The sequence below is a fragment of the Mercenaria mercenaria genome, chromosome 5, assembly GCF_021730395.1.
Source record: "Mercenaria mercenaria strain notata chromosome 5, MADL_Memer_1, whole genome shotgun sequence".
In the NCBI taxonomy this organism is placed as follows: Eukaryota; Metazoa; Mollusca; class Bivalvia; order Venerida; family Veneridae; genus Mercenaria; species Mercenaria mercenaria.
The window spans coordinates 80,476,720-80,488,622 of NC_069365.1; the positions used below are offsets into that span (position 1 = coordinate 80,476,720).

Sequence of the window (11,903 nt, forward strand, 5' to 3'; positions counted from 1 at the left end):
GGGACAAATATCCAGAAATATGAAAATATCACAGAAAACAATTTCAGGAATGTTAGATGCATGACTATAACAGGTACTATTTCTATTGCAATAATATAATATGGATTGACAAATGGTGTTCACTCAAAATTTCACTGTATAAACAGATTGTTTCCCTTGTGTATAGGAAGGCTTACAAGGTCTTTACAGTTATCCGCGTTACACCGTATAGTGGATAACTGTTGTCCTGTCATAGCTGCATTACAAAACATGTAGAACAAGTTTTGGTATAGCCAAAGGCGTGGCTTTATGCTATATAAATAGAAGTAATAAGGGGGGTATTCAGTTCTAGCGAGATTTTTCTGGAGTCACCTTCAACTTTTCAACATGGACGAAAGAATGGAGAATATGATACAGGATAAAGTTCAGCAGGCATTTACGATGCATAAAACAGATATGTTGTCGGAGATGGAATCCATGTTCAATAAGATAAGTGAAAATTCTAACAGTTCTCAGTTAAATAAAATATCTGGTATTGTGAAGTCGTCAGTTGGACAAAAATTTAAGAGAAAAAGCAATGAGGAACAATTTAAAATTAATGAAAGTATTTCATTAAAGTTAGATGAAGCATCTGAATCCAACAATTTGCAAGAGGCACGCTCAAAAATCGCGGAAGGTAATTGTTTTATTCATATAGTAGAACGTTTACATTTGAAAGTTTTGCTTCTTTTATCTTGTACATGAAATTTGTGTTAGCACGATGTCGAGAATATTAAATACTATCAAGGACAATTTGGTGCATTTGCACTGAAATTTGCAGAAATTTATCGAATATGTATAGATATACATATCTTATAAATCAGAGAGCAACGTACCGTAGTGGTAAGTGTATTGGCTTAGTAAACTAGAGTTCTAGAGTTCGAGCCCGGAGAGGGAAAATAAAACTTATATATATATATATATTTTTTTTTCTCATCTATAAAATAAATAAATAAATAAAGCAACATCTGGATTAATTTCTAACCTAAACATCATGGTGGTTTTTATTAGACAATAAACAAAAATTGGACAAAATGATAAAAGTTCATAAAATGTTTTATTTTGTAGCGAAGACCATGATAACACACAGACAAAAGCTGATAAGATTGGCCGATTCGTCCGAGCTAGGATGGAAACTCGTAAATGAATATGAGTCAAACCCTCTAGCCAGTGATTCGGACGACGAAAAGCGTATATACAAAGCAGAGGCACGGGCCAACCGTAAAGCTAGAGCGGAAAAGGTTAAGAGACGATCCCAGTTTAGGACAGCACCTTATCGTAGGATCGAGCCTAGCAGAATTGATCAAAGCCCACGACAGCAAAACCAAAGTCAGCAAAATTCAAGACGTTTGCCAGGGTTATGTTTTGCTTGCGGAAAACCAGGTCATTGGAAGGGATCACAAGAATGCCCAATGACCAATACTAACAATAAGATAAGTACTTATTTTTGCAATAAGATTTGTAAGCAAAGTTCGGAAAACTTTTCAGGTGTCACCAAAGGTTTAGAGCAAGAAACAAAAGGTGAGAATCTTTCGAAAAATAAGTTTGATAATAAGTCAGAAGACTTTCAGAATTCCGGAAATGAAAGAGATCAAAAACAGGTAAAATCACCAGTAGGTAGGCTGAAAGAATGTTTTACCGAATGGGAAAGCGCAACTAGCAGTCTTTTTATCAAAAATATTGTAAAAGAAGGTTACAGACTACCTTTTAAAGAAATACCTAACAGCGTCGTGTTAAAGAATAATAAATCGGCTAGAGAGAATCCAGAATTTGTTCGTACAGAAATTAAGAGTTTATTACAGAAAGGTGTCATATCAAAAACAGAAAATCTTCCACATGTAGTAAATCCTCTAACTGTAGCATATGGTAAATCTGGAAAACCAAGGTTGGTTCTAGATTGCAGACATATTAATCCGCATTTGCACTTGTTTAAAGTCAAGTTTGAAGATGTTAATGTGGCTAAAGACATTTTTGAAAATAGTTCTTTCTTATTTACATATGATCTAAAAGGTGCATACCATCATATTGATATTTTTGAAGAACATAGAACATATTTAGGATTTTCATTCGAAAACACATTTTATGTATTCAATTCCTTGCCATTTGGAATTCGAACAGCAGGCCATATATTTACGAAGCTTTTGAAAGTAGTTGTAACAGTATTACGTGAAAAAGGTCACCGAGTTGTAATGTTTTTAGATGACGGTATAGGTGGAAATAGAGATTATGAGACCGCAGTTAGGTCAAGCAGATGTGTTCAAAACACAATAAAGTCATTTGGTTTTCTTTTCGCAGACGAAAAATGTCAATGGCAACCGACACGGAATGTCGTATGGCTAGGTCATGTAATTGATATGAATAAAAATTTGTTATTCATAACGGAAGAACGAATAAGGATTTTAGAAATAAAGATAAAATCACTTGTTTTGCAAATACGATTGGATAAATGCGGAATAGTACCTGTCAGATTTTTAGCTTCAGTAGCAGGCCAAATAATCTCTATGCAAAGTGTAATCGGTAATAAAGTGAGATTATATACAAGAGAGTTGTTTAAGTGTATAAACGCAAGAGCTAGCTGGAATGCACCGGTAAGGGTATCAGAACAAGCAGTAGGAGAACTGCTGTATTGGAAAGAGAAAGCACGATCACTTAATGAAAAAGGGAAAGATTTAAAGTATTTCCCTAAGAGTGATTTCGTATTATACGTGGATGCGAGTGCCACGGGGTACGGAAGTTTTCTAGAACAAGATAACCTTAGTTCATATGCCTGTTTTGTTAATGACAATACATGTTTCCCGGAAGCGGAATCGGAAGGTAAGTGTAACAGTGTAAATGTTACAATCAAGAAAACATTAGCTTTCCCGGAAGAGAAAGTATGTGTCCCACCGGAAGTGGAGAGAGAAATGATACGTATGTCCCCGGAAGTGGACTCAGTAAGGAAAAATAGTTTCCATGAAGTGGAATTAGAAGGTAAGTGTAACAGTGAAAATGTTACAATCAAGGAAATATTAGCTTTCCCGGAAGAGAAAGTCTGTGTTCCACCGGAAGTGGATAGAAAAATAATACGCATGTTCCCGGAAGCGGACATAGTAAAGAAAAATAGTTGTCCGGAAGCACACACAGTAAAGAAGGTAGATTCGATTAACAAAAAATGTTTAAAATTTCCATGTAGGGAGATAATAGGAGATTGGTCGCTTGAAGAACAAAATAAAAGTTCTACGTGGAGAGAGTCTGAAGCTGTATATAGATCAATGAGAACATTTGCAAGTACCTTGAAAAATTCACATGTTACGGTATATTCAGACAACAAAAATGTAAAATCAGTTTTGTTAAATGGTAGTAGAAAAGCAAACATTCAATCAATTTCAATTGATTTCAATAATATTTGTCAAAGAGAAAATATAAAAGTAAATCAAGAATGGATTCCCCGAGAAAGCAATACTAGAGCTGATTTTTTAAGTCGGTGTACAGATAGTGATGGTTGGGAAATATGTGATGATATTTTCCACACTTTTGACCTAAAATGGGGAAGATACACCATAGATAGGTTTGCTTCTAACCTGAATAATAAATGCAAGAGATTCAATTCGAGATGGTGGGTACCAGGCACAGAAGCAGTTGATGCTTTATCGCAGAACTGGTCACATGACATAAACTGGATAGTTCCGCCACCAAGATTGGTTATGAAATGTTTAGTAAAAACTCTCGAAGAGAAAGCTAAATGCACATATATACTACCAAAATGGACAAGTGCGCCATATTGGCCATTATTGATAGACAACAGAGGAAATTTTTAATGTTTTATTAAACAATATATAAACCTGAGCAGGTCACATGTTGTAAAAATGGGGAATGAAAACCACGGATTGTTTTCACGTTCTCCATTAGCATTTGATATGATTGCCTTAAATATTGATGTATAAGGAAAAAGTAAATTTATGTGAAGTAACCAAATAACATCTAGTTTACATGTAAAAGATATAGACTGTAATCATTCATACAGTATTATTTTCAACAGGTGTTGGCTTAAAGAACGTTCTTAAGCGGAAGTGCGAGGATGCTGGGATTTCTTCAGACGCTCACGATTCTACTCTTAACAAGATGTCAAGATATTTACTGCAATCTAGAGCGGACAGTACAGTTACAAAATATAAAAACTCATACAATCAGTTCCAGCGTTATTGTCAGGAAAACGACTTTATTTCCATGCCAGCCGAATCTATATGTGTAGCGATGTATCTGACTCACCTACTTGACACGGGAAAATCAGACAATGTAGTTACAGCAGCATTATATGGTATAAAGTGGGCGCACAATTTAAATGACTGTAATGACCCTACAGAAAGTAAACTAGTGAAAACTTTACATGACACTGCAAAACGAATTGCTTCAAAGCCAGTTAACAAGAAGGATATAGTTAGCAGCGAAATGTTACAAACTTTATGTAAAATTTTTGCTGAAAGTTCAGATGTTGTAGATGTAAGAGATCTTGGTATGATAATGTTAGGTTATTCAGGGTTTTTAAGGTTTAATGAAATCAGTAATTTACACTGCAATGATATAGAATTCAAAACAGATCACTTAGTCTTAAAAATAAGAAAAAGTAAAACGGATATATATAGACAAGGAAAGGAAGTCTTAATTTCAAAAGGTTCATCAGTAGCTTGTCCGTATTCACTTTTAAAAAGGTACATGCTTATCTCGGGTTTAGAAAATAATACAGAGGATTTTTTGTTTAAACCCGCCTTTAGATCAAAAGGCAAAGCATCACTTATAAAGAAAAACAAGAAATTGAGTTATACACGAGCAAAAGAATGTATAGTCAAGAAGCTTAGAGTTGTCGCTCCTGATCTTAAGTTAGGAACACATACTTTAAGGGCTAGTGGAGCAACAGCAGCCGCAAACACACCCGGGGTGAATGACAGATGTTTAAAGCGTCACGGTCGTTGGAAAACGGACCAAGCCAAAGATGGCTATGTTGACGATTCTTTAGAAAAGAGGCTGTTTATTACAAAATCTTTAAATCTATAATTGAGTAGAAACGTGATTTATCTGGATTTTTTGAAAAGATTCTCTATACTTTGTATTGTCTATAAATCATTCTCGCACCATGCACAAAAGTGTTTAGTCTTTTGTTATAATAGTTATTGTAAGGAAGCTGAGAAGGGACTTTACAGTTATCCGCGTTACACCGTATAGTGGATAACTGTTGTCCTGTCATAGCTGCATTACAAAACATGTAGAACAAGTTTTGGTATAGCCAAAGGCGTGGCTTTATGCTATATAAATAGAAGTAATAAGGGGGGTATTCAGTTCTAGCGAGATTTTTCTGGAGTCACCTTCAACTTTTCAAAAAATCGAAGTTGTTATATTATTGTTGTTAAGCGTGTACTATATTTATATTTGTAGGAAATGAACTTCATGTAGAGGCATAGTGCATATAAGTGGGCATAAAATGTAATAGATGCAGCCTATGCATATGAAAGTATTTCATTCACGCAATTCAGCAGTTTGTAGTTAATCTGTGTACTTAACTGAATATTTGTTTTGACATTTAGCAAAAATGTTTTTTCATTTTAATCCAGACAAAAGAAAATTATGAACCAAGAAAGTCGGGGGGTGGAGACACCTTTCTGTTTGCAGCATTTGGATATCACTACCTCCCCCCTCCCCCTCCAAATTTAAATAGATAATTGAAAGATGAGGGTTAAAAAGATATATAAATAGGAGTTAGGGGTTGGGCAGCCGGCTCGCAGTTTCCCGACTTTCTTTTAAAACAGTATTCTTACAAACATGAAAGAGGCACGGTAAAAATTCTAATGTTCCCTTACAAAATGTTTTATTTTGAAGAACAAGATAGTTATGTTGTATCAAGAGGACATTAAATGGCAATTATATTGTTGAAATTATTTGTTATTGTAGAATCTGACTCTTGACCTGAATAAATCATTCTCGCACCATGCACAAAAGTGTTTAGTCTTTTGTTATAATAGTTATTGTAAGGAAGCTGAGAAGGGACTCTAAATTCTCCAACAGACGGAGAAATGGGGGCTTTACTCGAAAAATTGGAAAGGGAACGTGCAGATTTGATTCAGTTTTCTTTTAACTTCAATAAATGGGCAAATTCAGATTTTACTATAAGTTATTGAATGTTGTTTTAGTTTAATCATATTTTACTGCACATCTTCATTATATAAACAATAGACACATATCTGATACAAACGACGTATGAAAATAGCAAATGGGTCGGACTTTAGGTTTTACCGATATCAAGAACTTCCCTTGCGTCTAATTATTTGTAGATTAAACTAATGACAGTTTTATTATAAATGAGCCGCACCATGAGAAAACCAACATAGTGCGTTTGGGACCAGCTTGGATCCAGACCAGCCTGCGCATCTGCGGATCCATGCTGTTCATTTTCAAAGCATATTGCAATTAGCGAAACCGTTAGCGAACAGCATGGATCCTGACCAGACCGGATGCGCAGGCTGGTCTGGATCCATGCTGGTCGCAAATGCACTATGTTGTTTTTCTCATGGCGCGGCTCATATAACGAAATGAAGTAAAGCACCAAGAAAAAATGTTTCATGAACGGACTCAGTCAAACCGAGTCTGCTATTATTCTTCTTGGTTGCATTCTTTGCTTCCAAAGGATCTTTTTACAAATTTTGTTCACTGAAAAGAGCGAAACAATTGCGACAAAACAGAAAAAAGCTGTAGTTGTACTTCTTTTACAATGCCGCTGATATGACCGACCGATCGGCCTCTGTCTGTGATGCACGACCATGCTATAGAATTAAATACTACATGTATTCCTTGTGCAGGAAACGACAGGCATCGGTCTGTGTTTTTCATGTATATTTGCACGTTCATTTTGTGAGTCAGTCAAATTATCCGCACCAAAGACGTATGCGTGGACTTAATATGGGGATAATACACGTTTGTTTCTGTATCAACATCTGCCCGGGTTTGTGACCGAGACCGAAGGTCTATAATGAGCCGCGCCATGTGAAAACTAGCATAGTGCGTTTGCGACCAGCATGGAACCAGACCAGCCTAGTTTCTCTAATTGCAATAGGCTTTGAAAACGAACAGCATGGATCCTGACCAGACTGCGCAGACCAGCCCGTGCATCCGCGCAGTCTGGTCAGGATCCATGCTGTTCGCTAACAGTTTCTCTAATTGCAATCGGCTTTGAAAGCGAACAGCATGGATCCTGCGCAGCTGGTCTGTATCCATGCTGGTCGCAAACGCACTGTTAGTTTTCTCTTGGCGCGGCTCATATGTCTTTGGAAGACTGAAACGTAGTAGCTTTACTCATTAGGCTTATCACGCTGTCCCGAAACGTCATATTATTTAGACAAGAAACTTACTTAGTTACTGATCGACATATTATATATTGTGGAAACACATCAGAATGAGTTGTTTTTACTATTTTATTCATTCAGACCTGAAAAGCGTTTGTTACGGAATAACTTCCGTGGTGTACTGGTCAAAATAGTAACCTAAATTCTATTGCAGAGGCAACCAGGGCTCTATTCCCGTCTCAGACATTGTTTTTATTCGGCAGTTTTTGGGATAGTAGAAAAAACAACTCATGTTATAATGTTCATAATATGACCAAAATTTCAATTTTAATGATTTTTTTCTAGCAAAAATATTGCGCCCAGCCCCTTTAAACCAAATATACGGTGCTCTTTGTAAACACAAACGCTTCTTTTTCATAGATTACTTGAAATTTAGGTTAAATATATGTTTAAATGTTAAATCATACTGATTTGGCGTATTTACACCATTAATTAAGACATTAAACAATCAGTTTACATGCAAAGATAACCCCCCTTACAATGGAAATCACAAGGACTTGCAATGAAATTCAAACTTTAGAGATACGTTTTATGTTTTAATATTCAAAACACCTGAAACAAATTAAACATAAATCAAGCTATTAAAAATGTCTATTAGTCGAATTTCTGCCAAACGAAACACACTTCTGTTTCTCGAGATCAGCAGATGACTAGGTAGACCTTAAGTTTACATATACATGTATATTAGATATTTCATCTGAAGTTAACTCAATGTCGGCTGTTGAATAGCATTCAGCTAAACTCCTGCTGCTTTCTCTCTCAAGTTAATTAGGGTCTGCTCAACCGTGGAGGCACCATTTAGAGATGGTACCTGCCCTAGGAGATACAAGGGGAACAACTCTGAATTGACCAATGAACTAAAGTCATCATAAAATTAGTAGTCAAAAGTGAAAGAAAAAGTAAATAGGCCCTTTTCCCCAACAACTGTTTGTTTAAAACTCTGCCATTGAGATAGATAGATAGATAGATAGATAGATAGATAGATAGAAGATTTGGCTTTTTAGCTAAAGGGACCTTTTTACTGTCCGTGCAAATAACTTAGCTTACACAAAATTTGATATAAAACGTAAAATGTATATCCAGCAATGAGAAATTACTAAAGTGTATGTATTGGATTGAAACTTGAAAGTATTCAATGGTAAACGACATATGAGCCGTACCATGAGAAAACCAACGTAGTGGCTTTGCAACCAGCATGGATCCAGACCAGGATCCATGCTGTTCGCTAAAGCTTTCTCTAATTGCAATAGGCTATGAAAGCGAACAGTGTCAGGATACTGGTTATAAGACCCAGGGAAGTGCCTACGCCTTTAGTATCTTGAACAATGAAATGGGTCCTATCCCTAAGGTGACTATGTCTTAGACTAGCTGACAAACGAAATAGAATGTCCTTTGTTAAAACGTATAGCTGGTGAGACCAAATATCTCGTATATAAGATTTTCCTCTGGCTATCTTGCCTAAATGATTCGTGTACCAATGATTTGTAAATGATTACTATTATGAGCTTGATAATTTCAGGACTATTATGAGCTTGATAATTTCAGGGATCAGGCAAATCACTAAATGTTTCAAACTTACAATCTTAAATAGCTCAAACTCCTATAGGCTGGAGACTCTATACTTGACTGGTCTTTTTGTTGAAGTTCCCGTCAGACAATGTCTTTGAATCAACAACATACGAGTCCTATCGCATAAATGCTCGGCCTCTGTCCTCTTAATTGAAGTTACAACTCTATATGAATGCCCTGACTCCTGGAATGCTCAGTGCCTATATGCTATCATATGTAGCATTCAACTTCCATATAGGTATATCCCCGATGCCTTGGCTGTACTTCGCCAATAACGTTGAACCGTCTATAAGCTGGAACTCTCCTGTTCTCAGTAGATTACCAAACTCTGGGTCTCTGTCTCAGCTTTCCGATGCGCAGACTATATTTGCTATAGTCTATAGCATTCAACTACCTTAAAGGTAAAACTCCTATGCGCGGGCTCTATAGCTCGAAACCTTGTTGAAATTCTGCAGCTCTTCTTTAGTCTATGAACTTCAAACGTATTCTTTTTAATAATTTATCCGCCCTGACAGGGTAACTGCAATAGTCTCCTTATCAAGGTACTGGGATAAATTATTAGTTGAATCCTCGATGTGTCTTCTTCTACCGCTGGATACCGGAATGAGCTCTCTGTCATACATCTACCTATTTATACCCCAGCAGACGTGCTATTTTTAGAACTTGTTTCTGATTGGTTCAAATTTAAACATAACGCTTGTCCTATCAAATATCTAGTTCCCTTTAACTTTTGTATATAACATAATGTGCGAAGCTGGGACCCAGCCATCCATATAATGAACCCAATTCAGCAAAAAATGACCCAAATTCTATTATCAACCGCAATTCAACAATAATTATAGCAATGATAGCATGGAAAGGGAATCAAGCACTATCTGCGCTTAATGCGTTACGTTATCAATATATCAAACATACAAATTATTCTGACAAACAGCATGGATCCTGACCAGACTGCGCGGATGCCCAGGCTGGTCTGGATCCATGCTGGTCGCAAAGCTACAATGTTGGTTTTCTCAAGGCGCAGCTCAATTATAACTTTGCATGCAAAACATTAACAAAGCTGTAACGTCAATGGCCTAGAAAGGATGACTAGCCGAGCTGAAAAGGGGCATAGTTCTGACAATATATATAATAGAGTGATGTAACTGGTCTTGTACAACCAACTTATAATGCTGCCAAAGACATTTGTGACGCTTACATGCGAACTATTTTTGAAAAGAATGAAAACTAAATCTCTACTATTTGAAAAAAAAAATAGTCTAGGTAAAATGTATCATTTATATAGATTATGGATGATAGATACTCGTTCAATGGCTCTAGGTGAAGTCTAAGCATTATTGTAGAACAATAAACTAAGAACAACGTCATATTCCCGCTTATTACCCCCCCCCCCCCCCCCGCCAAAGGCGAAGGGGATATTAGAAATGCTCTCCGTCCGTGTGTGCATCCGTCCTTCCGTCCGTGCGTCCGCAACGATCTTTGTCCGGAGCATAACTCCAAAAGTACTGGAGGGATTTTCTTCAAACTTCATACACTGATAGAACACATTGGGAGGAAGTGCAGTGTGCAAGAACAATAACTCTACCTTGCCTCTTTTTTGAGTTATTCCCCTTTATCATATTTTCTTTAAAAAAAAATGTCTGGAGCATAACTCCAAAAGTACTGGAGGGATTTTCTTCAATCTTCATACACTGATAGAACACATTGGGAGGAAGTGCAGTGTGCAAGAACAATAACTCTACCTTGCCTATTTTTTTAGTTATTCCCCTTTATCATATTTTCTTAAAACATTTTGTCCGGAGCATAACTCCAAAAGTACTGGAGGGATTTTCTTCAAACTTCATACACTGATAGAACACATTGGGAGAAAGTGCAATGTGCATGAGCAATAACTCTACCTTGCCTATTTTTTGAGTTATTCCCCTTTATCATATTTTCTTTAAAAAAATTGTCCGGAGCATATCTTCTTCATGCATGGAGGGATTTTAATATATCTTGGCACAAATGTTTATCACCACGAGGCGGAGTGTCATGCGCAAGAACCAGGTCCCTAGGTCTAAGGTCAAGGTCACACTTAGAGGTCAAAGGATACAAGAATAAAAACCTTGTCCGGAGCATTTCTTCTTCATGCATAGAGGGATTTTGATATAACTTGGCACAAATGTTCATCACCACGAGACAGAGTGTCATGCGCAAGATCCAGGTCACTAGGCCTAAGGTCAAGGTCACACTTAGAGGCCAAAGGTCAGATACAAGAATGACTTTGTCCGAAGCATTTCTTCTTCATGCATGGAGGGATTTTGATGTAACTTGGCACAATTATACACCATCATGAGACGAAGTGTCATGTGCAGTTCCCTTCTTTAGAATTACTTCCCTTTGTTGTTACTTTAAATAGCTTTTATTGTAACTTTTTCATTACTAGTCGTAGGGAAAAATCGAGTCCACTTTTCTGTAGTACAACAAGCATGCTAAATCCAATTTTGAGGTGTATTTTGACCAATCTCTACCTGATAAAGATTTTTGTGTGGACTTGCAATTTTTTTTTTTTTTTTTTTTTTTTAAAGATTAACTTCCCTTAGTTGTTACTATAAATAACTTATATTGTAACATTTTTATAATTGACCCTAGGGAAAAAACAAGACCACTTTTCTGTGGTACAACATAGATGTTACTCTCCAATTTAGGTGTATTTTATTATATATAAGGTATCTCTACCTGGTAAGGAGTTTTTTTGTGGACTTTAAAAAACAAAAGACTTACAATGATTACTAAACAACCATAAAATTAACATTCCATTTGCAAATACAGCTGCTAGAGTAAAGAAATTTGATGGGCATATATTGTGATATTCTGGCACTCTTGTTCCCTGTTAGCTTTCCATTCCTTCTTTTTACAGTAGCCATATAGAAAAACATCATAGCTATACTGTTCATGAAAATTAAT

At 36.4% G+C, this 11,903-nt stretch overlaps 2 protein-coding genes across 2 annotated transcripts; both read left to right on the forward strand.

The window, feature by feature from the left end:
• Positions 1-191: 191 nt before the first annotated feature.
• On the forward strand, positions 192-3,821 carry LOC128545950 (uncharacterized). Its single transcript, XM_053544109.1, has 2 exons — positions 192-655; positions 1,087-3,821. The coding sequence occupies exons 1-2, from the start codon at positions 367-369 to the stop codon at positions 3,813-3,815; spliced, it is 3,018 nt and encodes a 1,005-aa protein (XP_053400084.1). The 5' UTR covers positions 192-366; the 3' UTR covers positions 3,816-3,821.
• A 298-nt stretch (positions 3,822-4,119) lies between these two features.
• LOC123554071 (uncharacterized) lies at positions 4,120-5,049 on the forward strand. Its single transcript, XM_053544717.1, has one exon. The coding sequence runs from the start codon at positions 4,120-4,122 to the stop codon at positions 5,047-5,049; it is 930 nt and encodes a 309-aa protein (XP_053400692.1).
• The last annotated feature ends 6,854 nt before the right edge of the window (positions 5,050-11,903 follow it).